The sequence below is a fragment of the Macrotis lagotis genome, chromosome 8, assembly GCF_037893015.1.
Source record: "Macrotis lagotis isolate mMagLag1 chromosome 8, bilby.v1.9.chrom.fasta, whole genome shotgun sequence".
NCBI lineage: Eukaryota > Metazoa > Chordata > Mammalia > Peramelemorphia > Peramelidae > Macrotis > Macrotis lagotis.
The window spans coordinates 142,555,490-142,571,948 of NC_133665.1; the positions used below are offsets into that span (position 1 = coordinate 142,555,490).

The following is a 16,459-nucleotide window of genomic DNA, read 5'->3' on the forward strand; positions in this document are numbered from 1 at the left end:
CATCCCAGAAAGTTCAAAACTCCAAAGAAATAAGAGGAATTATTTTCTAGATAGAAGCACCCTTGAGAGAGCCTTGAACATGGAGCCAGAAAAACAAGGATTCAAATAAAAGTCTTGATATTTTTAAGTTGTGTAACTTTAGAGAATTTGGCAATTGCACGTAGTAAGATTTATGTATGATCAAATATGGAGGTGGGCCAATTAGGAAAAGAGAACAGAGGATAACTGAGACAAAGTCTGAATGTTATATTAAGACTTAAGACCCATAGAATAAAGGTGAACAAGGGCATCCTTCTGGGTAAAATTCAGAGGAGGAAATAGACAAGAACTGAAAAGAAAGAAAAAGACACAGATGGGTAATAATCTGTACCCTAGGAGAGAACAGCCATATCCTTGAGCTAATGGTACCACTGACCATTTAAGTATAGAGGAAGACTGGATAGTGCTCTGGGCATAGAATCTGAAAGAATTGAGTTCAAATTTTGCCTTAGACACTTACTAAACAATGTCACCCTGAGCAAGTCACAACCTCTGTTTATTTCAGTATCCCCTTCTTTAAAATGGGGGTACTAAACACCAGGGTTATTGGTAGGGTTGTTGTGAGGATCAAATGAGATAATAGTTTTGGGTTTTTTTTAAAAAGCACTTACAATGTATGGCATATAGTAGGCCAAATGTAAATGTTTATTCTCTTTCCACTTCTTTAAGTATATAAGAAGTAATCATTATATGTTTAGCTGGAGGGGCACAAAATGAATGTCTAATTCTTTGGGCAAGATATCTTGGGTCTATACAATCGTGAGTCTTGGTAGAGAAGAAGGGCTGCAGAGATAGGATTAGCCATTCCTGCAGGGGTAGACGTTGGCTGGTTTTAGTGATTTCATAATTGAGCAGAACAGTCTTGGCATATCCTATTAGGGTTTTATTTCCATGAATTCAGGAAGGGCTTTTTTCTCCAATAAGCTGTACATAGCATCCAGCTGTGTGTGATAAGGAAAGTGCTTGTGGCAAGTTATATCTGGAAACTTTATTAAATGTTTACATTCTCTAGCTTCAATCATAAATATGCCATTGGTCATATTGCTTTTTAAATCCATTAAGTGATCCCAAGATACATGTTGGCTCTGGCCCTAGCCTTGGATGGATCCCAGGACTGACCCTTGGCAAGACAGTGGAGTGGGCTGTTTGTCATCAGTATTTCTTTCTAGAGCCTGCACTATTTCTAGTCAGCGCCTGTGCCATTGTTTTGCAATGAAAAATAGACTGGATGTAGAGACAGACTGTCTTAGTTTGAATCCAAACCCTGCTACTTTCTACCTTTGTGACCCTGGACAATTACTTAAACTCTCTGAGCCTTAGTTTTCCTTTGTAAAATGAGAAATTTATACTATTTGACCTCTTAAGAATTCTTACAATTCTAAATCTATATGTCCTTATCCCTTAATCAGGTACACAGTATTTCTCATATAGCTTTTCCAGAAGAAAGGTTTTAATAAATCCATAACCCATTGCCACTGGCCTCAGTTTACTTATCTACCAAAAGATGACTACATTAGATGATCTTGTAAGGTGATGATCACTGAAGAACTAACCATTTCAAAAATTCGGTGATTTAGCCCATTCTTGCTCTTTTTCTATAACTCGACAAGATACTAGGGAATTCATTTTTTTCCAAGATGGATTTACATTTAAATGAAGCCTGAAAAAAAGAAGACAAAGCTTAAATGCAAGGCATGATCACATGAAGCTGCAACTTTATAGATAAGTCTGGAAGATTTTTTTTTTTGGTGGTGGTGGCAGTGGTGGTAGTAATGGAAGGGAGGAGATGGCTTCCAGTATATACACTGTATATAAACATTTTACCCAATTTCTTTCCTCTGAGGGCTAGATTAAAAATGATGATAATGATGATGATGATGATAATGAAGAAGATGAGCTAGACTTACTGAAAAAATACAAATTGGAAAAGTTGATAGAAGTATTTCATAGAAAATATATAACAGTAAAACTCATGAAAATGTCCCAGAAATCAAAATATGTACCAGAAACCAATGGGTGATAAAATTTAAGGGCCATCTCACCACATGCCAAGCATCCATATCTCAGCCCTCAATGTTTGCCTTCAGATACCCCTCCATCTCAATCACACCTTCTGAAGAGCAGTCCCTTCACAGTCCTAGAGGTCAGGTTATCCATCCTCTAACCAAATTCTACAGCTTCTTTCTCTCCCAGTTTCCAGTACTTCAGGCTTTGGTCACCTCATTCTCCCAGTTTTCACTCTAAAAATATCTCTTTTCCTCCAGTCAGTTCCAGGACCTGTTATTCACAAAGCACTTTTCCAGCCTTCTATTCCATTATTTCCCTTTTATATAGTGTCATAATTGGAAATGGAAACAGAAAATCTTTGTTTACATTTGGGCTTTGCACTCTACCTATATAGTAGGTATGGCAAAGATCTTCCTGTTTTTTTAGTCTCTTCACATCTGTAAAATAATTTTCAACTGTTGGCTTAGTAGAAAGTCCTTGAGAGAGCATTTAATTCAAACCCCCATTTTACAGATAAGGAAACTGAGGTGCAGGAAAGTTAACTGACCAAAACTCTCAAAGATAGTAAATGGCATTCAGAATTTTAACTTGGGATTTGTGATTTAATCATAAGCCTAGGATTTCTAAGGTTGTAGGACCCATAAAGGTGCCACAAGTGAGATCTGAATTCAGGTCTTTCTGATTCCAAGCTGAGTAGTCTTGATACTATGTCTATCCTTAATGCTTGCTCCTTCTGCCCAAAATCATCATTAATTTATTTCTCTCTTTATATATTGCACATCTCCAATACAATGTAAGTTATTTAAGGACAAGGATTGTTTGTTATTGTCATTGCAGCCCCAGACAGTTAATACAATATCTGGTATATAACAGGTGTACAATAAATGCTTTTGGGGTTAGTTGGAATTAGGTGTTAGTGACGGTTCTATTGTCCAGAGAGTGAATTAACACAAATATCCCAGAAACAGAACATAGGCTATTATAAGCTAACATTTGGGGGTTGAGCTGACAATCAAAATCATGTCCATAGATAGGAATAAGCATCTAGGGAAGTAGAAGACACCAGAGAGAAGGAAAAGGGAAGAGGAGGGGCATGAAGAACAAGGAAAAACATTAAATCAACTCTGAGGCTCAGTCAAGGAAGAAAAATACCCAGACCTGGTAAATAACCAGGACAACAAAGGCCAAAGGCAGGTGGAATGTAAAGAGACACCAGCTGCCCCGGCTTCTCAGCCTCCTTCCTTTCCCTTCAACCCTCATTCAAGAGCCCTGGTCTTTGCATATCTATGTCACCTTGCCCAGAGAGATTTTCTTACCTAGAAGAAGGCAGTCACTGGTTTGAGAACAAAGAAAATAAGGCTTTGGGCTGAGAGGTAGCACATTCATTACAGAAAATCAAGAGCAGGAAAGAGAGATTCACTCAATGAAGCAGCACCAAAAGGCGAAACTGAGGCTTAGGATATAGCATAGTATGGTAGCAACAGCAATGGGCCTTTGTTTCTGACACTTATTAGGTACATTACCAAGGTCAAATTACTTGACCTCTCAGACTCAGTTTCTTCATCTGTGAAATGGGAATGATAATGCTTGAACTACCTATTTCCCAGGGTTCTATGAGGAAACCATTTTGTGAACCATTTAGAACTATAAAAAAATATTGTAAGGTGAAAGACAGCATCTCTTTCCCCACTTGACCTATCTCTAGTTCAAAACCCTGGAGTTGTCTGGCCACCCTCTGTGACCTACCATTTTCAGGACTTTCAGCATCAGTCTCCTCACTGGTTAGATGTAGCAAATGTCTCAGTCAATCTATTAGTCAATCAATATGTATTTATTGTATAAATTACTATACACCTAACTTTGTGTCAGATGCATCCTGATGGGGGAGTAAGGAGAATAGGAGATAAATGCAAAATATTGTACGGCACGGTCACCATTGTCAAGAAGTTCCTAATTTTGTTAAATACATACATATATATATATATATATATATATATATATATATACATGCATATAGGCAAACAGAAAATAGGACTAGATCTAGCTCTAATACTAGTCATGTGAATGTTTACAAGTCATTGAATGCAATGAAATGTATACTACATTTGGAACTAGGATTCAAATCTAGGAATGGGATCCTATGAAGAAGCTGGGAAACTGAGTCTGGACTATTCATACATAACTGGGATACCCCAGAGTCAATTTTCTGACTCCCTCATAGGATCCCATTACTAGTTGGAATCCTGACTCTGACTTTCACTTAGATGTGTGGCCCTGGGCAAATAATTTAACCTCAACCTGAGTTTTCTCATCTATGGGAATATTAAGGGTTCTTATTAGGAAAGCATAATAAATTCTATTGGGATTAGCTATTTTTTGTTAACACTGCCTGTTCAACTTAGGCAAGTCACTTTCCCTCTCAATGCCTCAGTTTCCCTAGTCATAAAATGAGGGTATTGAACTAAATGGTCACTAAGTTCCATTCTTTCTCTAAACCCTATGATTATAACTAATACTTATGTGACAATTAAAGCATATTAAATGATAAGATATTTATAAACAAAATATAATCTGAATTCAAAAGAAGGAAATACCCATTTGGGGTAGAATCAAGGTTTCTTTATCTTTAGATGAAATCTTTGACCCTGGAAATTCTACCAATTAGTCCTAGTTCTGCCCTTTGGAACTAAAGAGAATGTCCCTATCCCATTCATAATAACAATTAATGTGTGTAAAGACAATAATCCTGCCTGCCTCTCCACACCAACCCACCCTGGCAGTCTTCTGTTCTCCAGTTTAGACATTCCTTTCCACTTTCATTCTCAGATGAGAAAGATCAAAGTCATAAGAGTATCTAGTGCTATTCAGCCTTAAATCTGTGATGCTGTGATCATAGACTTTAGAAGCAGAATGAATAGTAGAAGTTATGTAGTCTAACCCTTCATCTTACCAGGGAGGAAAGTGAGACCTGGAGTGGAAAAATCATTTGACCAAGGGTACAAGAGGAATAAGCAGAAGAAGCAGGTTATAAACCCAGTGAGATAACACTCAACCCCAGCTTTCACCCATTTTCACTGATCTCCCTCCTCTGGATGCTATGGGTATATGTCCTATTTATCCTGGAAAGGCCAGAATGAGACAGGAGTAGAGTGCAGCAGAAGCCATGCCAAATTTGGAATAGAGACCTTGGTCTGGAATCCCATCTCTGCTCTTGACCCTCTCTGTGATCATGTCTTCAGCTCCCCACTCCTCAATTGTCACTGATCCCTTAAAGGAAGGTGTTCAATGAGATGAGCTCCAAAGTCCTTCCCAATTCTAGGTCTGTGAGGCCATGCCATTGAAGATATAACTTGACTGATGTCCTCCTTCAGTAATTAAGACTCTGTGATTTCTGAGCAAGACATGGAGGAAGATGCCCATGCAGACAGACCAGCCCATTCACACCAAGCAAAAATGTTTCTGAAGAGAAAGCACCAGCACAATTCATTATGACAGATTTTCCCCTTCACTCTTCCTATTCTTAACCCATTGTGGCTGCCATGTTTTCTCTTCCTTTCCTAACCTGGCTTCATATTTTAGCTTTCTTCTTCAACCATTACATCTTATGCTTCTGACTCAACATACCCTTTTTCTAGTCCACTTGGGTCTGACTCAAGCCCTCTACTCCTCTCCCATTCACTATGTACTTCTACATGCTATCAACTTTATAGGTTTGGTGATTTCCTTGGTTTGGATCCTCTCTTCCCAAAGGCAGATCACGAATTCTCTGGGCCCTAGGATATGATCTTTGTGCATTTCTATAGTTTAGTCTTGTGACTAACTTACAAAAGGGCCTTTGAAGTCAGATTCAGTCCTGGGACAACATACATACATTCTGTTGTCGAGCACATTTCTGAGTCTTTCTAGTTCAGTAGGATCTGCCAGGACTTGAACCCCACTGACAAGACTTTCAAGTCCCACACCACAATAACTTCTTCTTACCATATAGACCAAAAGTGCAAAGGGCATTGGTTAAACCAACCCTTGTGCTTGCAGTGTCATCTCCTCCTTCTAGGATTCCCTTTTTGGTTTCATCCCATCTCCTAAAATCTCATAGTTCCTAGAGAACATAAGCTCAAGTCTTCCCTTTCCAAGAAACTGACTTCACAGAATCCCCAAATATCAGAATTAGAAGAGACTCAGAGGCCATCTTATCCACCTTATACTCCAAGAAGGCCTCCTATTAAAATATCTGACAAGGGAAACATCTGTTTTTGTCTGAATGTTGATTGATGGGAAGCCCCCCACCCAGAAGTCCATTCCAACAGCTCTAATTGCCAATGAGCTTTCCTTCACATCAATTTTAAATCCCCTTCTTTGTATTTTTCTGCATCTTCTTTTTTCTGTAAATTTCCATCCATTTCTCCCAATTCTGTGCTCTGGGACCAAACACAACAAACCAATTCCCTTTACAACAGGACTGTCCTTCAAAGAGATGAGATAGTGACATCTTGCCCTGTCTAACGAAAATCCCCAGTTCTTTCAACTTATCCTTGTGTGGTAATTTTCTAGTCCTCTCCCTTTCTCCTTTTATGTCCTTCCTAAAGTGTGCTGGCCAAAAATGAACATAGTATACCAGAGGAAGTTTTATCAAGACTGAATAAAGCAAAAGCTCTCGTCTCCCTTTTTCGGATATAACTCGATTATGGATTGAGCACACAGTAACAAAGTCAACACCCAGATCTCCCAGCCTCCTGTTTCCTTTTCCCCAGATTCTAAAAAAGGAACAGCCAAGAAGAGTTCCCAAAATAACGTCTATAGCAAAGTTGAAAAGGTGTTTCTACCTATTCCATACTTGACACTAGCCCATTCCTTGGCCAGTGGTCACAATTCTTTCCTCATGAATCTAATGGAATTCCACATCTGCAAGAAAGTAACATAGGTTTTATTTTGCCAGACAGACTCAAGAGACTTTAAATGGACTAGAAGCCAAGGCTTATCTCTGTTTGAAAGCCCTCTGCCTCTTCCACCTGCCTCAACCCATAATAACTGCTTGCATCCATACAATCCCTATACAACAACTCTAGGACTCAAGAATTATCAGAATTTCCAGCAAAGTCTAAAATACACCGGTACCCTGGAGATGGATGAGGAGGCTTTCAGAAAAGTCAAGATTTAGCTCCCATTTTTAAAACAAAGTCAAGACTTTTTTTTTAAGGCAGATACAAACATGATAGGCCCCTCTTCACCCTGAGGAAATGTTCCTATCGAATACATTTCACTAAATGGAAAGAAAAACTAAGGTCCTTCTGGGTGCTTCAGCCCACTATAAGGTAACAACATCGGGGTTGGGGCTCAGGATGGTGCTTATTGGGGCTAAGGGGAAGAGAGCTTAGAGCAATGCAGCAACTGTTTCTAGGGATCGGCAGTGGGGTGGAGCCATGCTTGTCCATGAGACAAACAGAACAGTGGACATGAAAGCAGAGGACCCTGAAGCACAACAAGGTTTCCAGTGAACAGCTGGCCACTGAAATAATGACACCAAAGGGTTGGTTTCATGTCAAAGGAATTGATCAGACGAGGAAAACAGGGTTTCGGTTTCTCTCCTTGTCTAGCTGACAGGCTGCAAACCCTGCTCCTCCACCAAAAGGATACTGTCCCTGGGCCTTCCATTACCTTCTCTTGTCTTCTATTCAAGATACAATTGTTAGTTCTCATTGGCCAAGATATCTATTCTCAATTTGACATTTCAGTTTTTAATACTTTTTTGGTCTTTCTCAATCTCCCTTTTGACTGCTGGGTCAGCAACTCCCCAATTCTCAGATTTTCTCATCCCAACCCTACTTTCTAAATAAAAAGGAGGTATCCACATAGGGTCATCAAAAGGCTCAGGGTGTATAATTCCAAGGGAGTGGCACCTACCTTCTACAGGCGAGGTCTTCAAATGCCGACAGATCCCTTCAGTGTCCCCATAGGTCTCCTTGATTTTCACCACAGCCTCTGTCCCCCGAAGTTCCATGAGAGAGCGGAGCTCCTCCATTGCACACCCAAACTCACCCGCATGGTTGGCCTCATTTCTTTGGTTCTTGGAGTAAAAATCGCTGTTGGTCATGTCTCCCATTTTTGCTGAGGTTCTTGCTCCACTTTGAGCAGATTCAAGGGTTATTATTATTTTATTACTTATCTGTTTATTTTAGGGGAGGGGCAAGAAAAAGTAGGTTCCCAATTAGAGCTATAGGTCTATACGGCTTTCCAGAAGGAAGCAACTTTAGCAACTCTGAGCAGTCGGCTCCAATTCCAAGGAAGAAAATGGAGACGAGCCAGTGTGACGGCGGCTGTGGCAAGCTCGGAAAGGAACACCTTGACACACAGGGATCCCAGTTCGAAGGTTCGTGGCAGTGGGTCTCAAGACTGCAGACCCAGGAGTCCCCATTCAGCGCTACCCATGCTGCTACTCTCCAGGGCTGGCGTCTACATGGTCATGGCCCCTTTCTGGCACCTATGGGTACAAACACAGGGCAGAAGTTAAGAGAGAGAGAGGTTTCCTTCAGGTAGAAAGTCATTTCTACTCCCTTTTTCTCATGTACACCCTCACACACACACAAGACTATTCACATGTGCACCTCCATCTCCCCCACCCACCTTCACACAAGCATGTCTAACAATCATCATATAACTCTCTCTCTCTCTCTCTCTCTCTCTCTCTCTCTCTCTCTCTCTCTCTCTCTCTCTCCCCCTAAAACTTCAACATATACTTTCCCATAAAAAGCAGTAATTCCCCTAAACAATCTACCCACATATATATCTTCAGGAGTATAGCCTCACAAATACTCTCCTGTCATTTTTATCTTTAGATTTCCTTCACAATTACACCTAATAGTATATAACCCACATACAAAGGAAGGAAGGAAGGAAGGAAGGAAGGAAGGAAGGAAGGAAGGAAGGAAGGAAGGAAGGAAAGGAGGGAGGAAAGGAGGGAGGAAACGAGGGAGGGCGGGAGGGAGGGAGGGAGGGGTAGTTTGCTCAGAGAAGTTTAAATCTACCCCCACCAGACTGACATGGTCCCTTCTCCCTCCGGGATAGAAGGCACAGCCAAGTGAGTAGCACACCAGCCTTTCCCACAGCAGCAGTCCTCCTTACTTTAATCAAGTCCCAAGAGCACCCGCTAAATGAGACAGCTCATGCATATTAATAAGGAAGTCATTAGTCCAACAGCTTCGTGGCCTCCAGCATGAGATCTAGTTCTTGCTGCTCTATCAATCTCTCATATGACAAGTACCAAAAAGTCCCACAAGACCCATCAAGGCCAAGAAAGTAATTGGGCCCCCATTCCTTGGGGTTGGGACCGTTATGGGAACCATTTGTCAGTCCAAGGAGAAAGAAATGAAAGAGGGGAAGAGAAAGAATAAAATTCAGAGGCGGTTCCCTTGCCAGCCTGGAAGGCAGTCAGATAAATGTATCTGTAGCTCTTGCCAGCCCAAGAACCAAATCCCCCAAGGGGACACCGAATACCTGCCTGCCGCCAGCCACAGCAAGCATTGGGTGACAAAGGGCCTGGAAGTAGCAATGGCTTTCTCTCCTTCCCCTGGTTTCAGCCACACCTGAGAGCTAGGGATGGGGCACTATGCCACATGTTCTCGGGATGGGCATGAGGCAGGCAACACAGCTGCCCCAGAAAGAAGGCAGGGATGGAGGGCAGCCAAAATGTTTCATGTTTTTTTTTTTACTCCCATCCATTTTTTCTTTTTCCCCATAAATTATTTCTTGTTCTTCTTTTCCCCTTTCCTTTTTTTCTCTCTTTTTCCTTATCATTTCCCTTTTTTTGTCTTCCTCCTTTGTCTCTCATCAAGGAGCTTCAGGTACATTCTATTCCAATTCAAGATCTATAATCCTATGGATGGATGCTCATTCTTTGCTCAGAATAATCCAAGCACTATTCTAAATACTAGAAATAACAAAGGAAAAGCAAATACTCCCTGCTTTCAAGGAGCTTTCATTTTATGAACATAAACACATAGGTAATCCAGTGAGGAAAGTGTTAGCAACTGGGGGAAACTAAGAAAGACTTCTTAACAAAGATAACATTTGAGTTGAGTTTTAAAGGAAGACAGATTTCTAAGATTCCATTTTGACAAGTAGATGGGTCCAAAGTAAGGAAACACCCAGATCAAATTTGAACTCCCATTCTCTTACCCCCAAAAGTCTTATAGGGAGAGGCCTAAAGGGCATAATCCAGGTCTGGGTAAAGAAGATTCTAAGGAAAAGGTGGATTTTTTTTCTCTAACCCTCCTTCTCAGAGTTCTAAGTAGAGCTAGGAAGGTACCCACCAGAATCTCCATTGTAGAACCCTCCCCTGGTGTGTCTTAACATCTTTCTCTTACTTTTCTTTCTCTTCCATTCAAAATCTAGAAAGAAAAGGAAGAGGGGAGATACTATAGAATTTCTGCTTCTGGATGGCTCTCCTATTGAAATGACTCTAGATCCAGTGGAAAAGAAGAGGAGGGGTATCACCTTGAGTAATGGTTCCCTCTAAAAGGTCTTCTCAATGCCAATTATGTCATTGTCCATTGATCTGTAATGGGCAGGAGAATTCCTGGGAAAGAATAGTGGGAAAAGATGTGTGAGGGGTATAAAAGGAAGGAGAACCCTTAAATGAGTAAGGTAGATGAAGACTGAATTTATTAAGACTAGAAGAAACTCAGGAGGGTAGAGGAAGGATGTCTCTATAAATGTGGGATTATAGGGTAGTAGTAATTTCAAGATGCCTGACAGGGGTGGCAAGGATGGTGGAACAAGAGAGCTAAGCTAAAAGTAGCCTCAGAGGCCACATAATTGAACCACATCCTTTTACAGAAGAGGAAAATGAGGCCGATGATGAAGAGGAGAGTGAGTTACTTGTGCATGGTCACAGAGGTTATATGTCAGAAGTGGTATTTAAAACTATGTCTTCTGACTCCATGGACTCCACTGTACCATACCATCTCTAAAGAATAGAACTGGTGAAAAAAAAAGAAAAATTAATTAATTAATTAATTAATTAATAAAAAGAATAGAACTGGTGGCCAGGTTAAGCAAAACTCAAGTTTATGACCAAGGAAACTAGACACAATAGGATCCTTAGCTTCTAGCAACTCAAATTATCCCTATCTTTCAAAGTCTATACAGATATTTTCCATCTCTTCCACATGTAACTTTCTCCACTGAAGGACTTACAGCAGCATTTCCAGAGAGGAATCAAGAGGGTGAAGAGACTCAGAACTGTACCCTGCAAAGACTGGTTGAAGAAACCATAAAAACTTTGTCTGGTGATGAAAAGACATCGTCTCTCTCCAAAATATTTGAAAGATTTCCATATGGAAGAGATATGAAATTCATTGTTTTTGGCCCCAGAGAAAAAAAATAAAAGCTAATGAGTAGAAGTTATGGGGAGGCAGATTTTGACTCAATATAGAGGAAAAAACAGAAATGACCCAAATGATCAATGAGTTGTATTTTGGGAGGCAATGTATTTCCTAACAGTGGAAGTCTTTCCTATGACAAAATTGAATGAGCCAATAAGTAACAATTCTACCAATGGCAGGTTCCCCAGATATATGTCAAATTCTTCCTTCTTTAAGAACTATAGCATGCCAGAGTTGTCAGATCTTTCGAATATATCTGCTCTAAATCCAACCCCAAAATTAATGAAGACTAGAATTAATGGTATTAATTCTACTGATTGATTGACAGGACTAGAAGGAAGACAGTTCCAAACACCATAAGCCTTTTTTCCCCCTTAAAATCATTGGGCTAGATAATGTCTAACTTTCATAAAATGCGTTTTGCTAAATCTAGATTATCAGAGCTTTCCCTTTCTCAAAACCATCATCCAAACTTTCAGACTATCATTTCCATGCTTCAGAAACTTCTGCGGAATTCTGGTTTACAGTGATAGAGTTCATGAGGAAGGGAATTCTATTGATTGGACAGAATCCCATCAGGGATACCTCCATCCCAAGGAGTTCCTTACTTCACTCTTCAATCTCCTACCCTTACAGGGCTAAAACTTGGACTCTAAACTCAATTACATTTGCAGTGGAACCATCTTTTGTTCCCCTGTCATCCTGCCCCCCTAATTGCTTTATCCTAGGTTTTAAAAAAATCCAAGTTATAGTTCTGCTAGGCATGTACATGCAGAAATAGCTTATCTAGGATATCATGTGGCCTCCATTCAAATTCTGGATTTCACCACCTCTTGACAAAACTATTGGTTTCTCTATTTTCCATATTTTCCCTCTCCAATCCATGTTTTCATAGTTACCATAAAATAACCCCCCTAAAGCACAGAGAGAATACTATTCCTTCCCTATTCAAGAAGCTTCAGTGTCCCCCATTAACTTAAATTTAAAATAAGATATTGTCAGTTTAGAATTCGAAGTCCTTAAAAGTCTGCACAGAAATGGTCTTTCCTAATATCTCACATCTCACATCTGCCCACATTACAGCCAACTACTTGCTTCTCCCTGAATTTGCCTTCTCCTAAACCATGCCTTTGCATAAGGTCATCCCCCATCTCTGGAAGTCATGCCATTCTTTGTGTCATCCTTTGTTTCTTACTAGAAACCTTTTTTAACCATGTAAAACTAGCAGCTTTTGCTGATGATCATGCCTCCAGTTATTAGTATTCTCTGCCTACTCAAATTATCTTATGTTATTTCTCGATTTCAGTACATCTGCCATCCTCAGAAAACGTAAGCCTAACACAAGGGCAAGAACTAATGCAATTTGTATTTTTGTCTTTCTATCTCCAGCACTAAGCATAGGGACAGACATAATAGACTCAACATACATTTGTTTCTGTGGTTCTTGAACAATCTGGAATGGAGGAGTTCTTAGGTGACCTGACCTCATTCCTGAGGATGAAGAGATAACTCTAAAGAAACTGCATACTTGATGTCTAGTGATATACATGGGTAGAGGGACAAAGAGGAAGAGAAGCATAGATTTTTAGGATAAGAAGGCACGTCAAAAATCAATCCTTCATTTTAGAAATAAGGAAAAGTGATGTATTGATGAAGGGAAGTTCATTAAATGTCACATACACAAGAACTCAGGTCCTCTGATTCCCAAGATCTCTTCCTATTCTCTTGGAAAGGCAATATAGTATGTCCAACAGCATTCTGAAGATAGAATCAAGATGATGGGTTCAAATACCACCTTTAATACCTATTAGCTTCATTACTCAAGCAAGTCACTTAACCTAGCCTCTATAAAACGAGGATAATAATAGCAGCCAGTCACTTGCTAAAACTATAAAACTGTAAAGTAGATAATCTGAATTGGTAAACAATCAACTCAAGCAATTGAAAACCAGTTCTTCAATGACTTTCCCTGCCAGAGACTGGTAGGAGGTTTTTCTCTCTGAGTTCCTAAAAACAATGAAATCACAAGTCCTAGTTTTTTAAAATAGCAAGCAACTTCACAGAGCTGTTATGAGAATAAAGTGAAATAATGTATGTAAAACATTTTGTTAAGAGTGCTATATAAATGTTTTCTTGCTATTGTTATTAGTATCTCTACGTTGCCTTTTCCCTCCTCTAAGCCACTGGGACAAGGCCATCAGGCTCCAAATGCCAGAACCAATCAAGTCCACAGCATTGCCCTGAGTCCCAGACACCAGGAAAAGCACCCCATTTATATGCAAATGAGTTTGTCTGCTTAATCATTTTGGTCACAAACCAATCCTTGCATAAATACCACCTGGACAAGCAGCAGCTAAAAGAGAAGAGCGATTAGTTTCTGTTCATTTCACTCCTAAGACATGGGATCATCCATTTAAATATTTAATCCTACCCTCTCATTTTGCAAATAAAGAAACTGAGGTCAAAATGACTTGCCCAAGGTAATAAAAGACATTGGGAATAAATGGAAGATTTGGTATTAGAATCCAAATATTCTAGTCCTCACCCAACTCTCTTTTCTCTGCAAATGTCTCTTAGACTCAACTCTTCCTTAAGTTATAAGGGTTCTACTATTGCCACCTGGACCAACGCAGATCAAAAAGAAATTCCCATGAAAATAATCCAATAAATAGCTGCTCTTATTAAGCGTTAAACACTGTACAAAGTGTTGATGATACAAAGAAAGATTTAAAAAAATCCACAGACCTCGAATTCAATAAACTCACATTCTAATGGAGAAGACAACATGTTAACAAGTCTGTACATGCATGACATAGTCAAGATAAACTTGAGGATAGTCACTAAGGGAAACAATTAGCAAAGAGGAGAGGAAGAAGAAAGGGAAAAGTCTTTTGTAGAAAGTGAGATTTAGTGGGCAACTAGGTGGCACTAGCCCTGGGGTCAGGAGGACCTGAGTTCAAATCCAGCCTTAATAATTACCTGTGTGACCCTGGGCAAGGCACTTAACCTCATTGCCTTAAATTAATAAAAAAAATGTTTTTAAAAAAGTGAGATTGGATTTAAGGCTTAAAAGGTCATAAGAAAGTCAGGAGATGAGTACTTCAAGCAATCCAGGAATGGGAGGCAGCTAGTGGAAAGATAAAAAATGTAAGATGAGGAATAGAAAGTAATCAAGCTAGTATAACTAGATCAGAGAAAACATGGAAAAGAAAAAAGTGCAAAAAGACTGGAAATTTAGGAAGGGGTCAGTCAAGTATTCCAATACTTCAAAGCTTTCTAACTGGTTACCCTTACTAGAATTTCTCAGACCTCTCTCAAACAAATCTTCCTCAAAAACCTATGAGGTAGGGGCAGCTAGGTGTCACAGTGGATAGACCACTGGTCCTGGAGTCAGGAGTACCTGAGTTCAAATCTGGCCTCAGACACTTAATAATTACCTAGCTGTGTGGCCTTGGATAAGCCACCCCACTGCCTTGCAAAAAAAACCTATGAGGCAGCTCATGAGAGTTAAATGGTCCAGTGGATAGAGCTTTGGGTCTGGAATGAGGAGGACTTGAGTTCAAATCTAGTCTCAGACATATACTGTGTGACCTTTACAAAGCATTTAGCATAATATCTGCTATTCAAAAAGTATCCTGTAAATGTTGCTTATTATCATTATAACATTATATGGTATTTTCCCTCTGTTTAAGTATCTTCTACTGCTTTGTACTTAAATATTTATCAAGAGAGTCTTGCTTACAAAACTTCACACTAAGTTCAGTGAAAGGAAAAAAAAATGACATATTGGTCTTGCCCTTAAGGGAGAAAAGGTATTGTTACATCAAAAGTTAAATAATCATTCTCAAATGTCATTATCATCATCACATAATATTTATATAATACTTTAATGTTTGCATACATTAACTCCTTTGAACCTCCCAATAACCCTGTGAGTTAGGCACTATATTATTCTCATTTCAGATGAGGAAACTGAGGCTGAGGAAGGTTAAAGTTAGCCAAAGTCACACGCCTATTCTTGAAGGGAGGATTTAAACTCAGGTCTTCCTAACACCAAGTCTAATGTTCCTACATAACCTAGTTACAAAGTGGGATTGACACTTCAGGGTTAAGACAAGACAATCTGAGACCTGAGGTAAGGAAACTTATTGTGGGTTATTACCCTATTAGTTACTTGATCTTTGTAATTACCTCAAGGACCAGAACTGTGATTTGTGCTTGGTGTAGAAGAAAAAAGAAGAAAGATTTAGGTGCAGACACTTAGAATTTGAAACATAGTAGGGTTGTAAGATAGCATCCAGCTTTAAATTCCATGACCCTCCATTTCTTCTCTCTGGTCCCCTCTTTTCCCCTTTTGTCCCTTTTCTCCTTCTCCCAATTGTCCTTCCATTCTTTTGTCTCTGCCACTGATTCGATGTGTGACCTGCAACAGGTAATTTCACCTTTTTAACCCTCGATCAGCCTCAGTTTTCCGATCTGATCTTTTAAAAAAGGCTACACTTTCAGAGTCACAGAATCTCATATCAGCAATGGACGGATCTTCAGAAATCATTAAGTCCAAGTTATCACTGGCCTATACCTGGAGATCTCCAGTGATGGGAAATCCACTACCACTTTCTCTAAGGGCCCACTCACTCCATTTCTCAACAGCTCTCATTGGGACTGTTTTTCTTTACATCAAATCTACAGCTGTCATTTTCCACATTCCATTCATTACTCCTTGTTATAGCCTCCAAGGCAGAGGAAAACAAGGCCAATGAGTTCCTCTTCTATAATAAGGAATGTGAATTGGTGGATCAAGATTTATGTTCAAATTCAGCAAGACAAAGAAACAAGTCCCACCTCTGACATAAACTGTTTGATCTTGGGCAAGGACATTTAATCTCTCAGTGCTCTAGGCAACTTTCTATGACTATTGATACTCTCTTAAACTACTATACCGAAAGCTCAGCTTAGTACCCCCCCCCCATAGGCAACACAGTTTCAGGACACTGATAAGCTGGCCCAGACTCTAGAACTGGTGTACTGTCTAT

The 16,459-nt window shown here is 39.8% G+C and overlaps 1 protein-coding gene across 18 annotated transcripts in view; it reads right to left on the reverse strand.

Moving 5' to 3' along the window:
* Positions 1 to 16,459, reverse strand: part of ATP2B2 (ATPase plasma membrane Ca2+ transporting 2) — a 681,398-nt gene that overhangs the window by 231,553 nt on the left and 433,386 nt on the right. For all 18 annotated transcript variants that reach the window (XM_074198571.1, XM_074198568.1, XM_074198575.1 and 15 more), the window contains one exon: positions 7,948 to 8,524. In XM_074198571.1, coding sequence (XP_074054672.1) covers positions 7,948 to 8,146 — 199 coding nt within the window. In that variant the 5' untranslated portion in view covers positions 8,147 to 8,524. The remainder of the gene's footprint in view (positions 1 to 7,947; positions 8,525 to 16,459) is intronic.